The following is a 24,961-nucleotide window of genomic DNA, read 5'->3' as shown; positions in this document are numbered from 1 at the left end:
CAGTTAATTAAGTCCGAACGAATATTGCAGGGAGGCAGGATGCAATCCGATGGCGACTGGTCTTCTGTCCGACTGGTTCGAGGAACAGCAACGAGGCCTCGTTATGTCCATTTTTAATTGGGGCATTTACGGCGGTTACGGCATTGCCTTTCCGGTCGGTCGCTACATACCCGAACTAAACGTCTGGGATCTGGTGAGTCAATTGTCTCTTTTATTGTCTTTTCCTCTCTTTGTCCGCGTTATGATTTCCAAAGTCCGACAGGTAATTGCTTGATATACATTTCGAAATCATTTCCGCGCGGAAGGAAAGCATGTATGAAAAAAGAGGACACGATAAATTAAACTGGACTTGCTTTAATCATAGTACCGATGGAAAAAATATATATTTTTCCAACGATGTAAAAAAGTAACTATAATTTAGGACTAAATACCGACGACACGAGAGAATACGATGACATAGCTAACAATTACGTTAATAACTCTATAAATTAAATGCTGCTTTAACTGATTGTAAGATGTACAATTAAGAATTAACGTAATCGGAACAAATCGTTAATCGACAGGGATGGAGAGTCTGTTATTACGGTGCCGGCGTGATCGGTTTAATCATCGCTGTTCTCACCGGTTTGTCGCTCACCGAGCCGGAGAGAAAAATGATCGGCGAAGAAACCAATGACGGGAAGCAAGTATCGATTTGGAAAGTGCTACTGCAACCGCGCATTATTCTCTTATGCCTCGCCGCCAGCATCAGACATTGCGGTAAAGGGCAATACCTTGACGCAAAAGGATTGAGATACATATCGAGGGTACATTAGCGTCTATGAGTTTGCAGTAAACTGGCGAATTCGCCTCGATGTGGCATACACCCCTTTTTCCGATCTCTTTTTCTAATAATTAAAATCTATATTTGAATCTCATTGACTTAAAAAAGAGAACGAATCGATTGTAACAAGTAACTAAATAATCAAATTTTTTTCAGAAATTTTAAGCTAGAATTAATATTTAATTAAAAAAATTAATTTTTTTCAAATTTAAAAAAAAGTGTAAAAATTAAAATTAGCAAAAAGAAATTTCAGATATTTAATTAGCAAATTTGTTTCCCTCTTCAATTGAGTAATTCACACATTTGCTATCTATATCACAATCTTTTTTCAATTGTATCGTGTATCCCTTTATAAAAATATAATTAAATCGGAAACTTTCATCTCTATTTACAGGTGGCTTGTGCTTCGCTTACAATTGTGATCTGTACTATAGGGATTACTTCCCGGATTATGATCTCGGTTGGTGGCTTTTCGCTGTCACGATTGGCATCGGCAGCATCGGTGTCGTGGTCGGCGGGGTAATTAGCGACAAGTTTGTGGCGAAAATGGGAATTCGATCACGCGTAGCTTGTTTGACGATCAGTCAAATAATCGCGACGCCGTTCGCATTCGGTTCGGTATACTTTAATCCTCTTTGGGCTATGATCACACTGGGAATCTCTTATTTCTTCGGTAAGATGCAATGTTAAATATGAAATTAAAAATTCGCAAAAACATTCAAAGAAACTCTATATATATATATAATTTAATAATTAATTAAATTTGATATATATTTTATACTTTATCGCATATATATGTATGTGATGATTATATTTCCATATTCTATGATTATTTATCGTTTTGCTCGCAGCCGAAATGTGGTTTGGAATACTGTTCGCTATTGTGGTGGAGATTGTTCCTCTAAATCTGCGTTCGACTACTGTCGGTGTCTTTTTATTCGTCATGAATAACATCGGCGGAAACCTACCGATTCTTGTCGAACCCATCAGAGTAACCATTGGTTTTCGAGAATCGTTGTTCATTTTTTACGCTGGCGCGTACGGCATCAGTAAGTAATAGAATGGAAAATTAAATCTCATTATTTCATATAATCATTCATCTTTATGAATTGTGTCATTAAGATCTTTATAAAAACGTAAAGCATTAAATTTTTGCAAGATTAATTGGTAATATACGTTATCTTGCATATATAATTACAATTAATAATAATTATCATATATTTATTATTTTTAATATTTTTAATATTTTTAATAATTTTAATATCTAAATGAAAATAATTATAAGATTAATGAAACTTCTTATATGAATCTTTTTGGGCAACAATCTCATAATGTTTTATTTGTAGGTTCTATTATGTTCTTTTTCACTATGTTTCTAATGGACGGTTCTGCGGAAGTGAAGAAAACAGACAGGGAAGTGGAAGTGGCAAAGACTACTTCGTCGGCATACGACAATAGCACATTTACTAATGATGATGGTCAATCAACATTAGAGTTGTCGCGATTTCCGGTACGACCGCCAATCTATGAACATTCTCGATTATAAGTCGTGAAAAATTGTTGCTCTAAAGAATAAGTTGTAAATAACATAGTTTTGAGCCATGTATAAGCTCATTGTCAGTACAAATCGCGTAGTTATGATGATAATAACACATTAACATTAATCAGAAATCAATTTGAAGAAAAATGCAAGAAGAAATCGCACGATAAATCGCATATCGATAAATTAACAGTTTTTATGATGGTAAGAATACAAAAAAATATAAGTGCAATATTTCTTTTGCGTTTTTCGTTGATGAGTTAAAGTTCCTCGTGTCGAAGTGAGACTTATGAAATTGTACGAGCGCGTTAAGCAACAGCTGCGATAATTAAGGATTCCGTTTTATTTATATTTAATGTGTTGCAACATATGAACATACGGCGAATTACATAAGTTACATAAGATTTTTGATAAAGAATTTTATAAAAAGCTTGGTAAACTTTTTGACAATCTTTAAAGCGTTTTATGCTTTTAAAATAGATATTTGTAATAAAAGTGTAAGAATTTGTGATTTTTACAAAGATCTTAGAAATCCACAAAAATAATTAAAGTAATTATGATCTATACGTGTTTTAAGTATCTATTAGGAAGTGGATTGATCCAGGAATCGCGAAATACACAGTTCATATATACGCACTCATCATCAATTGCCTCTCGCAAAAAATATTTTATTGAGAAAGTCACATAAATTAATTAATATTAAGTGGCGATTGGTTTCGTGTTATCACATGTTATAGACAGCCTGTGTTGAATTCACCATGACGGATAATACAAAACGGTAATGATAATGTATCATACATTACTACGGACCACTTGGACACACTGATGAAATTCTACACACACAGGATACAAGTAATTCTACATATAGAATACGAGTAATTCTACATACAGGATACGAACTAGCAGTGATGAGATTCGCCGTTCTTTTTTCTCTATATGTACAAATTATTTAACATAAATATAAATGAGCGTACGTATATGTATATATATTCTTGTAATGTACAAAAATAATAATTACGAGCGATACCTTCGACGAGGCACCAAAACATCTCGACGATGATTTTGTCATGAAATGCTGTGTACATATCTACATAGAGTCGTACGACAATACGACTCGAATAAATAGTTGCTCAAAAGTGTACGCTACTGCATCGATTGATCTACCTGCGTGCACCAAATAATGCAACAAATGCAGAAGGAAGTGAACGCAGTGTGTAAATAAGCGTAAAGTCTAAAGCCTCCTTCTCGGGTTTGGCGAACTCTAATACTTCTCGAGCTGGCTACTACCCGACGACAATAATGCTCTTAATACTAATACGAATGCTCTCTTCATCAAACAGTCATCACGCCGTTTGTCAAAGCTCGAAACGATGCAACGAATTGTTTATTTTGATTGCGATACAAGGTGATGTCAATGCGTGTTATTTAGTTTACGACGAGGTCTCTCACCGAGAGCTTTCAAATTCGCGACGTTTTCAAAACAAACTGCTTCAACGACGATCGATTATACTTTTATTCTGTTTCTTTCGCGTTTATACGTATAAGTGAAAAAGTGTGTCGTCGGAAAAAGAACAATTTATACGAATTTAAAACAGCAAGAAGATATGCAACGAAAACGTCATTTGGCCTTATTCACATATTCGAAAATAAAGAGCGATCTATCTTTGAAACACCTAAAAACTATGACAAATTCATGCCGAAAGTATGCCGAGTCGCATATCAAAACATATATAAGCTGTCATTCTCTCATTCGACCATGTCATTTATTTCGTTATTGTCTCGATCGCTCGAAGACCACCGACAAATTTGCACCACCTACATAAACGCAGGAATAATTTACGCTGTCTCTCACGTTCGTATCTCTTTTCACATATAATTATATTGATCTTTGAAGGAACTAATTCTCTCGCGATTTCGACGCACAGCTTCGCGAAATCCATCGCGATTCAACACTCTTCCGTAGACGTGCTGGAAATCTGCGTACTTGCGCCACTGGAGAAGCTACTTCTGCAAGTCTCCACCGCAAGAGCGGTATCTGGCACCTGTACAAATTGCACCTTTTCTTTGGGCCACTTGTTTCTGCCATAGACGCAATTGAAGATGTTATATCGATGGTCCATTTCCAAGTGGCTTAAAGTACTGCTATGTCGACGTTTCAGCACCTTCTTCGCCATTAGGCTACGATTGTTTTTGTACGATAGTTCGCGATGGAAACAAAAAAACTTGCGCAACTCTCGCTTTACCCGTTTGGATCGATAACCGAAGAGCAACGGGCTCGCGTAAGCGGCCAGGATCAGGAAGCTGAGAGCAAACACATCATATTCGTGCGGAAACTCGTAGTCCGAGTACTGCGGCAGATTCTTCATGATACTTAACAATACATACGGCGACCAACAAATCAGACCCATGACAATCACCAGCGCGCTGATCCTGGCCGCCCGGGTCTCTTCGCGATATTTAAACAAAGAGCCGTTACTAATCCTATGCTTGATACAGTTGATATAACTGCTCGTACTGCGAACACTGGCCGCCCGATGCAGTGTACCTGGCTTTCCGGGCGCTGGAGTGATTGTCACGATCGGTGCTAAAAGGCAAGACGAGGATTCCAGATTATCCGCGTTTTTACGCTCAATCGCGTGCGATTCCCCGTTAATTTCCAAAATGCCAGATTTGGACAAACGGCGACTCGGTCGTCTAGATCTCTTGTTCTCCGAATTACTATTGAAACTCGAGAACTCATTTTGAATCTGTTCCTGTTCTGCGCTTTTAACCGTGACAGAATTCTCTGCTTCTTCAACATGACGAATTGTCTGACTCTCGAGAGAATCCTGTCTGGAAGTTTCTGTGTTTTCGCACTGTTCTTTCGTCGTCTCGCATCTAGTGAATGACAAGAGATAATCGGAAGATCTTTCGTCTGCTATCTTACGAGTTGTATTAGGAATTTTCAAGGAATCAAAATAGCTATAATGTCGATCGTCCTCGGATTCAGATCCGCTAGAATCTCCGGCGATCCATTGGGAAGATTCTCCGACCTCGTCTGTTAGATTGTGCAATGATTTCCGCCTGTGATTCGCTTCCGTATTATTAAATTTATTTCTGACGGGGGTCTCATAACTTGAAATGTCGCGATCCTTCTCGAGATCTGCCGCCTCTGTCAGATTATTATCGTTATCTTGTTCACGCGAAGGCGAGACTTCCACTGGTTGCAGACCGACCGTGAAAACGACTCCCGATGAGGGCTTTTCGTCATTTGATCCCGATGGTGCAATGTCCGAGGAGAAGGATCTTCGACGCGACGTTTGATTGGCCGAATGTGCGGTCTCGCTGGTTTCATCGATGGATGAGAGACTCGAGATTTTGGGTATCCTGCGGAACTCTTCCGGAAACGCGTCGATGGATTGATGCTGCGACCTCGAATCCTCGCAAAAGCTGGCTGACGAAAGGATCGGTCGCGAGCCGGTCCTGCGAGTTCTCTCAGAGTTCCGATGCGCGGCCGAATAGATGCTAATGTAGATCCAGCAGACTCCGGCGAACGGAAATAAATACGCAAATACGCTGTAAACGATCGCATAGATGAGTCCATAAGTGATGGAATCGTTGGTCAGGTTACGGAAGATTACGGTGGAGTTCTCGAAGAGACCGACGCTGCGATCAATTTTGATAGATTCGGTCATCTTTAGCAGCGTCGGTGTCGTGTTGTCGATCTCCTCACTCGTTTTGTTGCTAAAGAATATAAACGCAGGGTTAATCGGGAACTCTGTCGCGGAAGAGTTCAGCGCGATGTGTTCATGGAAGGATGAGTTATCTGATGCCATCGTCGTGCAGGATAACCACAAACTGCGCGGATTCGGATTCAAAGCAGCAACCAGGCCGAATCCCGCGGAGATCAGCCAGACGGAGACGATCAGCACGGCCGACTTGAGCTTGTCGACCCGAGCCCGGTAACGCAACGGGTCCACCACGGCAAAATACTGATCAATGGCGATCAGTAGGACCGAGAATACAGATGATGTTGTGACGAGTGCGGTCGCGCCTTCCGATATCGCGCAAATATTGCTGGCGGCCGATGCGGATGTCGGTGTTGACGTTGATGTCGAGCCGAACAGCGATGTGGTATCGTTCGGCGTCGACGTAGATGTTGTCAATGTGTTACCTGCTACCGGCCCGTCCATCATCAGCAGCGGGTTCAGCATGGCACACGTCAGCAAATTCGAGATGGTTAGGTTCATCACGAATCTGGAATCGATATAAAGCAGGCCGTTTCCTTCAATCAAATATTGATAGTATTCGATACCTGTGCGATTGTCTTAGACTTAGAAGACGAATAGGACTATAAATTTGTTATCTAAATTAACTTAAATAAGTAATAATAGTTTATTACACACAATTATATGGATATATATAAATAATTATTCTTAAAATGTAATTACAGAAAAATAAGATGTAAAGCAGGAAAAAATAAAAATTGAAAGGGGGGAGAAGAAAAGCATGTTATTATTCATTTTATTCTACACGTGTCAATTTTAATTGAGCATAATTTAATGTCATAACAAATTAATATAACGCACTGACAAAAAGCGATGTTCGATAAAAAAAATAGACACAATTAAAAGAAAAAAGCACTATTTCTTGCATAAATTACATTCATGTTATTCATCGTTTTTCTGCCATGCTTTTAATTACAAGAGTTATATATTAGTATATAAGAAATGTACAAGCGTATATATAAATTATCGAATTGTTTACCATTTTTATTCTTCGTGGACAAATTATGTTTACGATTTTTAAAGTATTTATTATCCTAAGAAAGAACAATGACAATTAAAGAACTTTGTGTCTCGTTTCACTCGTTTGTGCTGTCAATAGATTGACAGATGGATTCGTTCAACCATTCTGTCAAATGATAAAAATTGCTTTGATCTAATTATAATTCCAAAACATTGTTTGCTTATTTTGTAAAACCTTGATACGATGCGATAATATGATAAATAAATTTTCTTTTTTACAGTGATATAAATTATTAGTTTTGAACGCACTGTTAGCAACGAAGCACTCTCAAAATACGAAGGTTTATTATTATACTCTTTGCGGTAAAGTTGCCAAAATTTGGTAGGTATTAGGTGCGTATGATTGATTTCCTGGCTCAGCAGGTGGAAATCTACGTAATAACAATGATAGATCCAATCCTCGTGTGTGATGCAAAACTCTATTAATACATCTTACTAATATGAACATTACGTATTTGATTTTTTCGTCAAAATTATTTAAAATTATTCAAATTATTATTTTCAGGAGAATTAAATTTCAAGAAATATTCACAATTATATATAATTATAAATTTTTTATACAATTATACATTTTATTTATATGATAAATAATTATACTATACACATGTATACACAAATATATATCAGAAGTATACATGCAGTTTATATACGTCAGTCATCTCTTTATATGTATTTGTATGTGTACGCGTTATTTTTTTTTAATTTTCTTATAAATATAAACTTTGTGAATCATTTGAGCGTGATGGTTAAATTTTCAATGAAAATTATGCGAAGAAATATATCTATCTACTTTCTTTCTTTCCGCATTACATCGTACATTCCCAGTAACACGACGAAATCGTAAACTGGAATATTTAGACTGGCAGTGTCTCACAAGAAATGCGAGTCTATAGAAATGACACTTCAAACGCGATTTTATTTATGAGCGTGATGCAAAATACGTCAGTGCACTTCACAAGAATACGTAGAACGCAAGCGAAAATAATCTTCCTACAACCAATACAAGAAAATGAGCTTTAACGATTTTTAGGCAAATTTAGGCGTATTTTGATATGATATGATATTCTAATAACTTGAAAATATGCAATATTTTTTGGATTCTTATTTATAATCAATAATTCAAAAATAATTCAGAATTTTTATCAGAATGCTCTTAAATTTTACATGTTTATTAATGTCATTCGTGTAATAAATGTGAAACCTATTTCTGATTGCAATTACGTTATCATTATTTCGTTTTATTTATAGTAGGCTATAAACTTTAAGACTTAGTCGATTATTAATTCTTCGAGAAAAAATGCAAACGCTATCACTATCAATGCATTTGTCAGGTTATTAACCTTGGCACGAACGCAACACGCGTGAAATAAATGCGCGATATATTATTTATCGTGGCGTCTCAACGAATATTATGCAAATCTGACACCGGCTAAATATATTGTTGCACCAATCAGCGTGTGCGTTTTATTTCCGGTCTTTGGCGCAACGCTGCAAAGTGTCATGAGACTCTTAATATTCGTTTCTCTTCTATTATGCGATTTACACTGTCCGCGAAAAAGATTATATCTGTCGTAGCATACGTCAATGAATCACGTTAACGAGTTTCGAAAATCATAAAGTATAAAGATAGACGTTTCTTTCACAATTGACAAGAGCACAGCTTATCGGTGATAACGCGGTAGTAATTTTGCAACTATATACGTCATCTCGTTATCTATCTTTATTATGTGTTCTTTTTCTAAATAAATAAACGGAACATAGAATGATTCAGAGTTACCGTCCATTTTTTTCTGATATTGAATAAAAAAGAAATATTTAAAAAAACAAGAAAAAATATATAAAGCAAAATGTTAGACAATTTTAAGGAATTGGTGGATACGACAATGAAAGTTGACGTTGATACTTCTTTTTGAAGCATAAAAGTAATTCAATTATTTTTATTTTAGTCCTATTTCATATGAAACAATCGGTATACTGACCTGTTAGAAATGGTGCGTAGGCCGGGACGTACGAGAAATGCGAGCAGAAGAATCGCGTTGAGGAGGAAGCAGCCGAAGAGCACAAAGCTCCAGGCCGCGATCCCCGGATTGTTCCACCATCTCTCTAAACCTTCCAGACCTGCAACCGATCCTTCTTCAATGATCCCCGTCGCAGCTCCATCCATTCATAAATAATAAATATACCACGAGGCTTTCTGCAACATAATGCAACACGTTCTCGTCAGAATGATTGAATTTTTCAATGATTAATCTGCTTCGTCATTAAACAGAACCATCAATTAATTAAAAAGAAACATCATTAATTTTAATGCTAGAATTAGAATTAAGACTTGCATTTTTTAATTTAAATATTAATTGATTTAAGTTTAGTATAGAGTGTGTTAGAAAAATTAGGTTTGCATGTGGAAATAGAGAAGATTAATTTACTCGACTTTTATTCAAGTCCCAAGAAAATTACGTTAGATCATTGTACCGTAAACTCGTCAATTATGACGCAGATTATTCCTTGGATGATACTAGAGAACTGTATGCAGAATTACGTTCTCGAAAAATGGGTCAATTTATGTGATGGTTGCGAGGAAATGGCGTGACCCCAATATACGAAGCTAAGGAGTTCCCATCGACATATATTTTTAGACGGATTTCACTGTACGCATGTGCTGTAAAAATATCTATGTGATGCACAAACACACACACAAGCATCCTACGTATCCAATTATTCGCGCGTGAACGCATATTCGCAAAGTATGATCGAAATCATATCGAGATTTGAATTCAAAAGAGCGAGGGACGGATTGAACATGACAAAAAAACATGTCTTTTATATGAATAGAGATCTCCACAAAAATACTCGGGTATAAAAGACTTGTCTGAATAAATATGCCTAATTTAAATAATAAAAGAGAAACATGATTCGTGCGAACAGAGGCTAAGGTTAATGTAATGAAAATGTATTTTTTAAATACAGTCTAACGTGTATTTCTTAGTTAGTTATCTCTCCTTTTCTCGCATATAAAATTATATCTTCCTTGTGAATAATAAAACAAGCTAATGTGAAAAATCGGTGAATTGTAGTATCGCACGTGAACATAACTTTCAACGGCGGAAACGTGTTTTTATTCGCCACACGGGATGCACAAACAGAAAGAGTAAAGATATGTAACACATTTCACACAAAAATAAAGCATTCCCATCGCCTCCTTCAGTTGACGTCAACTAATGTTTTTCGATTGATATTATCGTACTTAATCCGCTCTTTTTTTCAATTATTTGCCGCGATTAAGTCAATAATCTTTATCACGCACATCTCTCCGCTTATCTTTTAATCCGCGCAGAATGTTCGTCGCTTTTAAAGTGCCTATTTAGACAGCACCAATTTTAGTGATATTATCAAGATATCTTTTAATATCACATCAGGTCTAAATTTGCTAATACAACGCGAGACCCAGACTATATACATAAAGAAGATTAAAAAGATGAAAATACCTTGTACAGATTTTATACCGCCTATTTAAAGCAGCCAATATTTAATGTCGTAAAGTATAGTCGGCAATAAACTGTATTACGTCATTCAATAGTAATCTATCTAAAAATTACATTGTGGGAAGTGCTTAGATGAAACAAGATATTATAACTTCCTATAAAAAAATCTTAAGTTCATATCATTTCTCTTTTGCGATAAAGAACAACGGGGAAAAAGCCTGACTACAACAATCTTTTTATGCATCGATGTAAAATATAACTTTCATGTCTCGATATTTTTTGCGACGATGAATAACGGAAAGAGGAAAGTCGACAGAGGCGGCTCGTCACTGCGACGTGCAGCGATCGACCTTACACTCGATCGTGAGGTTTGGCAGCGGTTCAAGATTCGAATAGTGAGAGAGAACATCTCGTAGACATTAATCTACGCGATCTGCATGTGTGCGTACAGTCGTTTATTTCCGTTTAACGAAACTCTCGGTGGAAAGTGTCGCTTAAGAAGCGATCGCGAGACGCAAATCGAGCCAACAGTCGGATCATTATCAGCTGGTTGTTCCGAAATCGTGTTATCGTGTAGCATATGTGTCATGCGCTTGCGACAATGCGAATGTGCCAATAACAACAAACAAACTCTCTGCAATTTTATGAAGAGAACGATAACAACAGTCGAAGAAACCATTTCGTATGTAAAGCTCGTTCTTCTTGCGCAATAAATACGTAATCCGATGTTTCAACTCGATTTTATTCCTCAATATCCTTCAAACTTAATTCTTTAACGTATGGAAAAAATTCTGTCTCTAATGTATTTTTTATAACCCGTGTCGAATATCACGAGCGGAATCGTTGAGATATATCTTGCGATAAAAATTTTAAATCTCGTAAATGTAAGATATAAAATTAGGAAATATATGTAAAAAATACATGCGTTTTATCTTCTTTTATATTTTTATATTACTACATTTTTTTGTATGATGTAATATAGAATGTTATAATTGTATGGGACGCGCACATTATTAATACCTTTTTATTTTTAAAATCTTTTAACACATTTATATTTCTAGTATATAAATTATATTATATTATATAGTGTACTTCATAGTATATTTTATATATATACACAAATTTTTTTAATATAAAAAAACTTTTAATAAATTTTTTTCTTAAATTGAAATTATAAATGTATAATTAAATTTGTTAATCAACGCAATCTTTATATTTAAAAATTGTATATAATTTAATGTATTCATTTTTAATTCATTTATATTTAATTTAGCATCCGATCGAAAGACAATTTACAGTCAATGTATGATTCGTCGTGACCATTTCAGCATCAAGAGCCGGAGCTGTTGCTATAAAAGGCTGGCACGAGTGCCGATTATGTGAAATTGCTGCGTAATGTATTCGTCTTATAACGTTTTATAACGGCGTTATTTTCGCGCGCATGACTCGATAAAGCACGAAATCGTTTCCATGCGAACGACCGCGACAATGTCTACTATTGTATTTATCTTGCTAAAAATAGCAGGCGAAAATCTAAACGCAAAGTTGTTCATTTTATTCGATTATATACGAATGTGATAACAAAACCACCGGCAGTAAATCCAAAACAGATGTCATTGTCATTCCGCGTGGCACGTCATTCACGTGAGTCGAGTCGACGTTAACCACGATATGTCGACAGTGCACACCACGTGCGATGCGGGTGTACGTACACGGAAATATATACACACACGTATATATATATAATATTCCATATATAAATATATATCGGGAAATTGGCGACGTCGGCGACGTCGGAGTGTGTACGCCTCTGTCGATTCCGATAAGATCCGATTTCGCATTTTCAGCACGTCAGCAATACTATTCTGCTTATATCGCAATAATAGAGCAATAAAGAATTTGTTATTTCTCTCTCTAATTCATTTTCCACATTAATTATGAAATAAATTTTTAAGATAAAATTGAAAAACAACACTAAAAAGCTATCTTCGTAGAAAGAATAATGATAATATAATATTTTAACAGCAAGTTTTGAAAACATTTTATATTTTCACATACATACACACAATGGTGTCACCAAATAACCTCGGATAGAAAGATGCGATTATCAGGCGTGATAAAAATATCTTAATTTCTAATACTCTGAAAGGTTATCCGAAATTGAGTTAAGAATTGGAAAGAGGTCACTCACCAGGTGTGAAACTCAGCCGATGATTTCGACGACACAAAAGCGTGACATGGTGCTGATAGCGGTTATTCCCTTCTCATCAGTTTTTCGTATTCCATTGAACACCTTGAAGATAAAACAAACACAAGAAATATTATTCATTTTGCTTCCTGATAAACAGTATTTCCCAAGTATTTCTTATCGTACATGGCCACGCAATGCGAAACCACGCAAGATATAACTTAAAATAAATTTTACATAAAAATATTTTCTACTCAAAACATAAATAATTAATTTGAAAAAATATATAAAATGTTGACAAAAGTTTCCCCGCGATGTTAATTCGATTTAAATGTATTGAAACAAACTATCGTAGAAAATTAAAATAAAAAGAAACAACAAAGAAATGTAAAGCATGAAATCATAAAGTAATCTAATGATAAATTTGAAACATTAAAACAAAATTAAAATTTATTTTAAATCCATTAAATCTTCATTCTCAATGTCATATGCCCTGTCCGAGAATAATTATCGAATGTTTTCGATAATTATTATGATAAATCCGCAGGTGTATCTCTCTCTCTCTCCTCTCTCTCTCTTTCTTTCTGTTGCAAATCGAGTAGGTCACAATGATAAGCGGCATTTTATCGCATTTATCGAGAGATGTGTCAGTGTTCTTTCTCAATTCATGCCGTCTTGTACGATGACTTAAGATCGCTTACTTTCCGAAGACTCATTATCGTAGAATTGATTGTTGGCAAAATTTATACACTCTTCGTTGTGTATCGTTCAAGGTAACATTGCATATGAACAGTTAATTTGATAACGCAAATAACACGTGGAAACAGTGTATATGTATATAAATTGGAAGAATTTCAAATTGAAAGATCATAGATCAAAGAACAAAATTAGAATTTTGAGTAACAATAAATAGCATTTATTTTGATAAAATGTATAGCACATCGAATAAGACAGTATTGTAAAAAAATTTATTCATGAAAAATCTGATTTGGATATCTAGTGAAATTTTTATACACGTTGCAAAAGTGCACATCCAAAGTGAAATATATGTGTGTCGATATAATGTGCACTATTTCGCTCTACAAGATATGATTCATTTAAGAAAACAAACTCCTAGAAGAATTGCGATTACATGAAAACGAATGGCTCCCACTAATTCACACGGCTCCACAAAACTGCCAGCTATTTAAAAGATAGTTTTTACTCACCATTATATGTGTGTGTGTGTGTGTGTGTGTGTGTGTGTATGAATTAAAACTCATTCGTAAATAAAATTCGTTAAAGCAATGTTTACTTTTGCGCGAATTTTTTAAGAAGTTAGTTTAATTTCGCGTCTTTAGCATCAATCTACTAAGAATGAAGATCATTGGTTGAATCTTTTGCGAACACGAATATCACCTTGATAATGAGAAATTAATTTAATTCGCAAAGAAGAAATTGTCCAACGCTACAGTAAAAGATAATTAAAGATAACAAGTGTTTCAATTCGCAAAAGCCAATCTGTATCATAAATAATATAGGACTGAGGGATGTCACCATTGATGAAATGTTTAAAATCACTTTAGAAGAGAAGGATATACCTATAGAAAACTATATTTAAATTTAGCTCTCTTTCTCTCTCTTTAATATTAATACATATGGTATCATGTGATTTCAAGTTAATATTGTATTTTATTGATCACGGATAAAATATCGCCAGTTTTATTGCAATACAGTTTCACGAGATTATTACTCTGGATGATTATATAGTTGAGAAATTAGATAAGTTGAGAAACACTAGCGAGAGAAAAATAATAAAACAGAATATAGAGAAGCGTAGAAAGTGCGTGTTATATAGCACGGAACGGACTTGATGCTAAGATTTACAATAAAACACTTTTAATCCATGCCGCGATTCGCGCGCAATAAAGATAATAAAATATCACCGAGTATACTCATCACGGTACAGATGCATCTTTGCATTAAATATCTTTTTTCCGTAGCATCAATTTCATTAACATCAACCGTGCTTTGGCGGACAAGAAATCGATATCTCCGCGTTTTTTAATACATCATTCTTATCATCACAATTACGCAACGACGCTCGTAATTAATTAATTCACCGCCTACGGTCATAGAAACTCTTCTCGTTTCTTTTTTTCCCCGAACCCCTTATTTATTATTACGTCGTATCTGCTACTTCCGCGTATTACGTTGGGGGAGAAAAAAATTTTACGACGTGAATCTCGCGGAATTTTCCCAGAGTGCTTTTGAAATCATATTACCAGTGACAAAAACAGAATGTCATTTCTTTCGTTGCGGATATGAGAATGCGTATACGCATATATAGGCACCCCTCGTATAAACCGGTTGAAGATTTACGAAACTTTGCGAGAAACCGGAATGTCGCCGACGCACGTCAAATACAATCTCATTTCCTCGTTCGAATATGAAGTGTTCCATTTCTCCAATGTTTATCGTTTTTTCCCGTTATGCATGTATGCTTTTTTTGGAATCACATGTATCAACAAAATTATTATACATCCATTAAATCTAAAAATATGTAATTTTGCAAAAAAATTATTGATATTTCTTTTACTAGACGAGGCGTAAAATAATTTTAACATAAATTATCGTCACGATTAATAAAAATCTCTAATCATGATCGAACAAGATATTCGCAGCTGATACTGCTACTGCTGATATTAGTTGCAAAAAATGTATCTTTATATATGACACTGTTTCACGTTAATTTTTATTTTCCACGTCTTATGCTATTTTTAATAATCGATAAACATACTATTCATGCGATAATGACTATTAAATAATGTTACAAGTTACTTGCAAAAACTCTGTCATATATTTACAAGGCTACTCCTGTCGATTATCCTATTACGATAATTATACACGACTAATAGGAATCAAGCTTCTACCTGATCTGTAAGATTATGATATATCATTCGAATGATGCATCTCAAAGTCTACTTATGCGCGAATTCATAGTAATTTATCTGTTCAATATATGTATACGATCGGTGCAAGATACTTTAAAATTATCGCGATTTTTGTTATTATATCTCGAACAAATTTAATTAATATTATATCTTTAACAACTCTCTTGATGTTAATCTTTCTTTTGAAAAAAAATTTTTGAAAATTTCTACTAAAAATTTTTAATTAAAATTAATGAATTTAAAAATAAGCTTAAATTAATGAATTAATAAATAAATTTATAATGAATTAAAAATAAATTTATTAACAATGTTAATACTGGGATATTTATATACAAGAATGTAACAAATAAAAAAAGTTATATAAGAACGAATTATATCTTTTCTTAAATATCTGTTTTAAATATTTTTTAACGGATAAATTTGGCCTTTTCTTTATAAGTTAGCCATAGTATTGAGAGAAAGCACTCTTATTGGTTCTAGAATACTCTCTACATAGCGTGTAACGAACAAAGAGGACTATGTAAGAACGAGCGCAGCAGGCGGTTATATGCGGGTTTCCGACATTAGTACTTCTGACATCACTCAAACTTCTCTCTTTCTCCTGCTCGATGTTTGCTTCCGACGCACGCGGAACATTTCTGACCGTTTCGTCAAGTGTAGTCAAAGTTTCTTTCAATGAAAGGAAGTATCTTTCATAGAAAACTCATGACTCTATTTTCTTATAATTTTCTTTTGGTACTCTTAACTTTGACCGGTATGTCTTAGATATTTTAATCGATTTATTAGCAATATGATAAACATATGTGTCGTAATGACGTTCTTGGAATTCATCAAGTATTACGTAGCACTATCCAAATATCAAACGTAAAGCAATTGAATAAACTGTAGACTATTGCAAAAATCGTTGATCTGACAAATAATATCTCTACTGCGCAGAGGAAATTCCTGATTTTCAGAACATGTACGCGTTGCATAATTAAAATGTAACATATTCCAAGCGTATGTACTCCGTTTTCTCACAAGATTTTCGGCGGAAGAAAAAGATTTGCCATGTCCAATTTCACTACGCAATCATCTACTGTTATAAACGCCGGAAACATACGTGATCTCTTCTTACGCGACGCACGACATAAAATTTTCCCGTTACACGAATAGCTTTTTCCTTCGAGCTTTCGTCGACGTGCACGCACGTACGCGCTACGCATTTCGTAACGTTGTAGCTTAAAGAAACCTCGCAATTAGCAAATTCCACAAGGTGGATATCGGTGAGAGAGAACGGGAGTATTCGTCGTTTCATAGACTTGTTAGCACCTTGAGCACTGGCTCGCGGCCACTCGCGTGTGTGTTGCAACTCGTCACCGATACCTACATCGTCGGTCAACATCAAAGATCTGCTTGAGATAGAGGAAGAGAATAAAATACGATTTTAGGACAGAATAAATTAGAATTGCGGATGAATATACTATACAAATTACTTAAAATTTTTATACGTACACAGAAAAAAAAATGTGTCAAATCAAAACTTATATACTAAATTAACGCGTTCATTGTTCCATATATACGCAACAATTTATAACCTTCTTAGAAGAATTTAATAATTTTAAATTTCAACAATATTATATAAATAATCTTATTTTAATATAGTAATTGTCATCTCAAGAATATATAATTATTTAATTCTACTTTAAGAAAATTATAATCTTTGATTTAAAAATGTTATTTTCTATCAAACATTGTTTCCTTTTCATTCAAGAAAATTAAATTTTAAATCATAAGAATATATTTTTCTTGATTGAACTATGTAAAATGGCTTTATTCAAGCAAGCAATTATATTTTTCTTTAATTAACGCAATACAATTTCATTTCAAGATTTCATTTCCATGTTAAAACTAAAAATATTTTCAAAACAAGAATGTCTTTTTTTCTGTGTATATCTTTTTTCTGTGTATATATATGTATACGTACGCATGTATACATATATGTATATCAGGATATGGTAAAATTATGCTCGGACCTTGCACATTACAATTTTCAATGTCTCTTTTGCGTTTTATCTCTACTCTCTTTATAGCTTATTTTTATAATCCATTGTCAGAGTTTTAGCGACTACAGCTTATCCGTGCCGTGTCGATGGCGACATCAAGGCCGATACTTTTTGGTGCGTCCGTCAACGGATCGCTGATCTTGAAATATTGTCTCGACACGCCGCCTACGTCCAATTTAATGCCTTAAAATTCCTCGTGGCGAAATGCATACGCTGTTATTAATAAGCGAACTTCGGGGAAAAAGTGCGTCAAGTGAACGCACGTCCGGAATAATTAAGCTTCGAATTGCGCGAAGAAAGGCTTCGCGGATTCGCTTCGTCAAAGTTCGATACGATGAACGAAGATACTTGTTCGAATAAAAAACAGCGATACACGTGTGAAATCGATCCGACGCGAACTCAAGTCGCATTAATTGCTTCCTGATTATTATCTCTGTATATATTAATTTCTTAAGAAGAGAGATCGTAAATCATTTCATGCCATTTTTCCCGTTGAATCATAATGACACGCATATAAATCGTGTTATACACGAAAAGATTCTGCATCAAGGTTGAATGTACATATCTAAAAGTCGTGGTTCAATTTTGATAACGACATTGGGATATCTGTCACTTGCTTTTCTGTATTTATACAGGTAGATAATTTTAACATGAAAATACTTAACAGTCTTAATAATACTGATTAATAATGCTAATTTTGCAAAATCATGCGAATAACAATTCTTAAGTGTGACTAGAAGGAATCAAGATCACATACTTGTATCGAAAAGTTATTATAGATTATTTTCGATAACGATTTTTTCCGATTCTTTCTCTCTCTTTAATTTCTCATTTCTATTTTTCGAATATTGTTTATCGAATCAAGATAATTCCAGACAAAATACTTCAATTTTCAAATGTCACCGACAATCTTTGAAATAAAAATTCCACCGAGAATATTAATTAATGAGAATAATAATCTTGTTATAAATGATCTCTGTCTCAGAACGATTATTACGTCAGAATTGTTCGTAGAATATTGAACGCTTATGAGCCTAGACAATTACTTATCGCGTTACGTACTTTGATATCCGGCCATTACAAAGAATAGATTCGAATGCTAATTCCAATGATCTGCCGTGGAATGCTTCAACAACGTTCTAGCTTGACATCCCGCCATTCCTATCCTAGACGTGTCTCGAATGATTTAGCACCGGCCAACACGATGAGTCGCATTAATCACAGTTACAATTAGTCTAGCGAAACTTAATAAGCGGGTCAACATCGCTCGGTCGACTGATAAACTTTCCCTATAAACTCTTATCCAAAGTGATCTGATTATGCGGGCAATGCATGCTCAAATTGTATATTCTCTCGTTACCATGGTAATATTATGTGATGTATCATGACACTAATAATATATAAACGTCTTGCCCGATTTTTCACTTTGCCACTGTTCATCGATCGTTAAGTACAACGTAAGAAAACAAATCGTTAAGCGAATTGCTAAAAAAATTTATACATACATATCTCAGAGCGCGCGTATATCTGTAATGAATACCTGGATGTTGTTGAATTTACAGATATGCGTCATCGTTTACATTTCGCATTACTCCATACGTTTCAATATCGTTCTCTCTCTTTCTCTTTCTTTCTCTTCCTCTCCTCACGTTAATAAATATTCTATTTCGAGACAAAGCCTTAACAGAAATGTTAAAAATATGGTCGAGAGCGCAATAATTCAAAGAATTTGACGCAGTACAAAGAAAAATCGAAAAGTCACCGATGCAAAATGACAGTTTATAATAACGTCAAGTACTTGAGACGAATGTATACTCGTTATTTTTAGACTTTGTCATGCATCGTAATTCGGTTGCATACCTCCTCTCTCGCGGCGATTACATTATCGGGATCGTGCCGATCCTCTTGTGTCATCTAAAGGAAAGTTCCTTAATTCAGTATAATTCCTCGAATCATATAACAGCAATATTGCAACATCATGGAAAAATTATGCGGCTTATCGAATAACGCTCGATGCAGTGCTGTAACAGAGTTCTTTCTGAGATTTTTCAACCCCTCCCAATATAACATGGCCTTTCGCACTCTCGTATTACTAATTACATTTTTTTCGCGATATTATTTACTATTTAACTAGAGACACGCCATGTAATATCTTATCTCTTTTCAGAGCAAATGCAAAACAAAAATGAGAATAACAAATAAATTGATACGTTATACATTTATCATATTTTTTTTTAAAGATAATCATTCGGCGAATTTATGTACTATTCGTGTGTTAATAACTTTCTGAATGTGTGTGCATATGTATAATATATTCTTTGTTAAATATATATTTGAAATAAATTCATGATTGAATCAAACGAGTTAAAAGTCAATGTGTTTTTAAATTTGTTGAATCGTTGTTTTTAAATTCATTGAATCGTCTATCGACTTTCGCGATTTCGTTACCAATAAGGGCAATATGAAACGCGATTCCATTCAATGTTACAGCAACAGTGACACGAACTGGCATTGTGCCGGTTATCGTTACCGGCACGATTTGCGCCCGTAATCATGGCACAGATCAGTCTGCACCATCGGTCTGGGTTAAGGCGAATGAGAATCACTGTTGACCCGGTCAGATTTTTATCAGACATTAACACTAGCTGCACCAACCGAACAGCAGGGAATCGCGCGAGCTTTTCTACGAGATAATCACGAGCAAGAAAATGTCGTAACGGTAATTTTCCAAGCTGCTTTCCGTCATTTCTTATGCGATCAAAGATAAATCATAATACGGAAGAGCGCCGTCGAAATATTTTTCAAACGTCGAAAAGATAATCATATATTTTGTTCCGCTTAATGGGTAATTCGCTCGCAAGCCTGGGAAATTAGATTAGAATCATATAAAGATCCATATTGTGGAGAAATTCCATATCTTGTCTATACGATCAGAACGATGTTGAGGTATTAGAATGAATGGAGTAAAAATGCAATCCCAATATATAGATCCCCAGAGTAAATCGCCAACTCCTATGTACATATATTATGTACATTAAAAAGTACATTACAGAGTAATTTATTGCACGTCACTTTCACTACTCTCAACTTTCTTACCTATCAGCTATAATTATACGATATAACAGTAAATCTATTAAATTTCTTTTTTTTTATATTAAGCTAAAAACTGTGTTTATTACGTGTCTGTAAGTCCATGGCTCTAGAAATCCTCGAGAGATTCTTCGTTTCATAGATTGTCTCTCTATTAAAATCTTTGATATTACATATCTAGAGCCCCAGAATAATCATTAAATAATAGGTTATTAATTCTGAGAAAGTTAGATATATTTTTATATGATTATTTTGTTGCGGTATATGTTATGAAACAAAACTTCGAAATCAATTTACACGCATATGCAGATCGACGAGGTATGTTCTATTAAAAGACTGTCTGTAGCAAAAATAACAGAGCATCGGGTACTATTCCATCGTAATTCGTGTTCGTCTAATTTCGCTTGCTATTCAACAACATATCTGCCAATCATTTTCAGTTATGTTCGGTACATTGGAAATTTTTTAGGAGCTCTTGACGTCAACTGGCTAACGAAGATGGAATTCTGAACCTGTGCTTTCTTATGGCTATGATTATCGGCGACCGATCCAATTTCTACTTTTTATCAAAGTTATTGACTTAATAAGTTATTGTCATAAGTTACTGACTTTCGCATAATTTTGTATATCTCGCATGTGAGATAATAAAACAAGTAAAGGCGTTTCAAAAATGATTTTCTTGGATTATTCTTATATTTTTCTTTGATTATTATACCTTTCTTAGATTATTATATCTTTTTTATATTATATCTCAATTAATAAAAACAAATAAACACATTATCTTTTCCAGAAAAATAAAGCCAAATCCATCGCGATCGTCCAAAAACTGACATATTTATTTTCTTTAGATTACTTCATTAGATTTATTTTCATAAGACACATACAGCAAACAGACATTTTTGTTATATATTTGAAATTCAAGAGATTAAGCTTATTATGAATTTCATTAATTAATTTAAACATTAAAGTTAATTAGTTTAATCAAAATTTCTGATATTTTCAACGGGAGATTCGTATATAAATACATAATTCGTGATTTGGCACGAGACACTATGTCTCTTGATTGAATGCATGAAAAGGTTACATCGTTGATAGTGACATCAGTTGGATACAAACGCCATGTAAAGAACCGTGTGAATCATACACCTTCTTTAAATACAAACGTCATACATATTACGGAGTCATTAAATCTCATTTGATTTGTAGAAAATACTGTGCTTTGCGTATCTGCACTTTATCGATTTCTAAAAGTCGATAACTGCATGCATTCTGTATATACAAGTGGGTCCGAAAGCAAGTTAATTATTTTCAGTAGAAATGATACATAAACATAATGAAGAAGTGCATATTCACAGTGTGTGTGTAATAACATCGTTGGAAACAATAAATATACTATAACTAAAATAGTTTTAATATAAGCTCTTTCTTCTCTCTTTCATTACGATAAAACAAAGAAAAAATAAAATATTCAATCATTACATTAATCTCCAAATATTATTAGATTTTTTATCTTAAATTTTATTATATATATATATATATATATATATATATATATGTAATAAAATTTATATAATAAATATACAATAAATCTTAAGTAAAATTAACAATTTTGCAAACAATATTCCAAATATTTTTCACGAATTGAAAATAGATTTCAAGAAAATAGATTTCATTTTCTCAATTTCATTGCTATTAAAAATAACGTATAAAACTATTTTTAAAAAAATTTGTTCGATCTAGTCGTAAATTTTTAATCGATAGTAATATCGCACGGATATTTCTGCGGTTACAACTTGATACTAAAATAAACCATAAAAATTCCATGAAAAACCCAGATATCGAAAGCGGCTACTGCAGCCATTGCGAGGCAAAGGTCGGCAGCTACGATCTCGAACGAAATATATTACGTAAGTTAACATAAATTCAAACTTTCTAAACACGAATCGCGCGCGATACCGCCTTTAGAATATGATCTTGATCTTATTCATAGAAATCTGTCGACCGTAATGACGATAAATATAATATCTATTTCTAATGAAATGACAGAATATAATATTGATTTAGAATGAAAAAAAAATTAGTAAGAATTTGTTGCTTTTTTTTTCTTTTCGCTAATCTTATTCACGATTGTGTATATCGAGATGTTTTTTTTTTAATATATATACATGTATCGATCATATATTATTTTGAAATATAAGTAAATATAATATACTTCTTGAAATGAATTGCCGAAAATAATGATGTTACGCGATGTTGTTAGACACAACGGTACCGATTCAACCAACGGAACCTTCCGCTTTTTATTTTCGCATCAAGAAAAGAAATAGCTAGAGAAACGTCAATCGGTTCGCTGCGTCAAGCACTAAGCGCGTTATAATAGGAAGTTGATTATTCAAATGTTAACTTTTAAAATTATATAAAAAAATTATATAAGTTAGTACCGACATATATAAATATAAATTAATAATAACAAATAATTCATCATGATAAAAGAATATAAATTTTAATCTATTGTATTCTGGAACTTTGTTATTATTTTTTTTCAATTACATATATGTATGTGCGTGTAATTAAGTTATTATTATACATGTTAATTATTAACAAGTTTTGCATAAGATTAAATTGAAAAAATTGCAATTATCTGTTTGAAAATTTATGTTACCAATATATCAAATTAACATTTTAAAATAGCATTTTGAAATATTCGAAATGGCTGATTCTATATATTTAAAGAAATTCTATATATTTCTATATATATATATAAAATAAATAATAAAAAATAAATATATTCTTAATATCACAACGGGACTTTGCTTTATCGTAATTCTTATGGGATATAGAAAAAGAGAGAAAAAACAGAGAGAAAGAATATTATTCGTTGGGAAGTCCTGCCAACAAGATATAGCACCTAATGACATTGCGGTTTGCACTTACGTAGCTAGACAAGGAAATTTACAACTCCATAATCGTCTCGATAGTGGAAAAGAAATGGCACGATAGCAAGATTTAAATATGTTTCAAAATATGTTTAAAAATAAAAATGCACAAACTTCAAAACAATTCTTAAGATTTGTGACATATATATGCATTTTGTGTACAAAAAATTACTATTATAAAAAATATATATACATATAAGTAAATGCATGATATACATGATATTAAATGAATTAAAGAGAATAATCGCAAATGATGAATTTAATCGATAAGATTCGAAATCTTAATAATAAGAGGTGATTTACACAGGACGTCCCACTCTGAAAGAGCGAGTACTGATGATAGACCAGTCCGCCGAGAGTGCAAAGCGGTTAAAAGCAATACAAGATAAATACTCACCGTAAAAATATCCCCGATTCGGCGCAGCCTCCTGTCTCGTTCTCCGTCTCCTCTCGACGATCCGCAGGTAAATTCAAGCCGGAGTCGCGCGCGCGGCACGCTCGCTCGAACGGTATAGCTGCGGAGAGTCGCCGCGGCTGGCCGTTGCCCCGAATGTCAAACGGCGCGAACAATGGCTCGTGATCGCCGACCGCATGTCAGAGATGCGTGACGCTCAAGACGGTCTTCTCGCGAGAGAGGGAAAGAGCGCGTTTGACAAAAATTGTCGGAATTATATCGCCGCCTGTGCGCGCTCTTCACACTGCAGCGATTGTTGCAACAACGACGCGTCCCCTTTCCCGAAAAACGCACGCGTCCGTACCACGGGACGCACCGTAATGGACTGAAGTGAGCGCGTCGTCCGCCGAACCATCGTGGGTCGCAGCCGAGTACGCCCGACCGGCAGCCGAGACTGGGTGAATGTGCGCGCGCGCGAAACGCGCGGGAGATCGTCTTTCTTTTTCTTCCTCTGTCGCGATAGTTTCTCTCACTCTTTCATTCTATTTTTTTTTCTCTCTTCTCTGTTTCTATCTTCCCCGCACGCCTCTATGGGATGTCTGCCGCTGCCTAGCAACGGCGTCTCGGTGGAACTTTCACTGGACCCTCTCCCGATCTTTAGATGATGATGGATTAGGTTTTTGCCCTTTGACTAAAATCTTATCTTAGGGACGAATCGTGTGTAGATAGATGTAAATAAACAG

The 24,961-nt window shown here is 34.4% G+C and overlaps 2 protein-coding genes across 2 annotated transcripts in view; one reads left to right on the top strand and one right to left on the bottom strand.

Moving 5' to 3' along the window:
- The window catches only part of LOC145964126 (hexuronate transporter), a 12,472-nt gene extending 8,970 nt beyond the window's left edge, over window positions 1-3,502 (top strand). Inside the window, exons 6-11 of the mRNA XM_083086557.1 lie at window positions 31-193; window positions 564-759; window positions 1,218-1,496; window positions 1,675-1,872; window positions 2,170-2,333; window positions 3,101-3,502. Of these exons, the coding sequence (XP_082942683.1) occupies window positions 31-193; window positions 564-759; window positions 1,218-1,496; window positions 1,675-1,872; window positions 2,170-2,333; window positions 3,101-3,145 (1,045 nt within the window). The 3' untranslated portion in view covers window positions 3,146-3,502. The remainder of the gene's footprint in view (window positions 1-30; window positions 194-563; window positions 760-1,217; window positions 1,497-1,674; window positions 1,873-2,169; window positions 2,334-3,100) is intronic.
- On the bottom strand, window positions 2,994-24,961 carry LOC145964075 (uncharacterized). The gene is made up of 4 exons (XM_083086472.1): window positions 24,222-24,961; window positions 12,824-12,925; window positions 9,130-9,344; window positions 2,994-6,599 (listed from the first exon to the last, which is right to left on the bottom strand). The coding sequence occupies exons 3-4, from the start codon at window positions 9,312-9,314 to the stop codon at window positions 4,310-4,312; spliced, it is 2,475 nt and encodes an 824-aa protein (XP_082942598.1). The 5' UTR covers window positions 9,315-9,344; window positions 12,824-12,925; window positions 24,222-24,961; the 3' UTR covers window positions 2,994-4,309.

Source organism: Camponotus vicinus, unplaced genomic scaffold (assembly GCF_025532165.1).
Source record: "Camponotus vicinus isolate PSW18456_S1 unplaced genomic scaffold, iyCamVici1.0 SCAF_1, whole genome shotgun sequence".
NCBI lineage: Eukaryota > Metazoa > Arthropoda > Insecta > Hymenoptera > Formicidae > Camponotus > Camponotus vicinus.
This window is presented reverse-complemented; position numbering and strand designations above follow the sequence as displayed.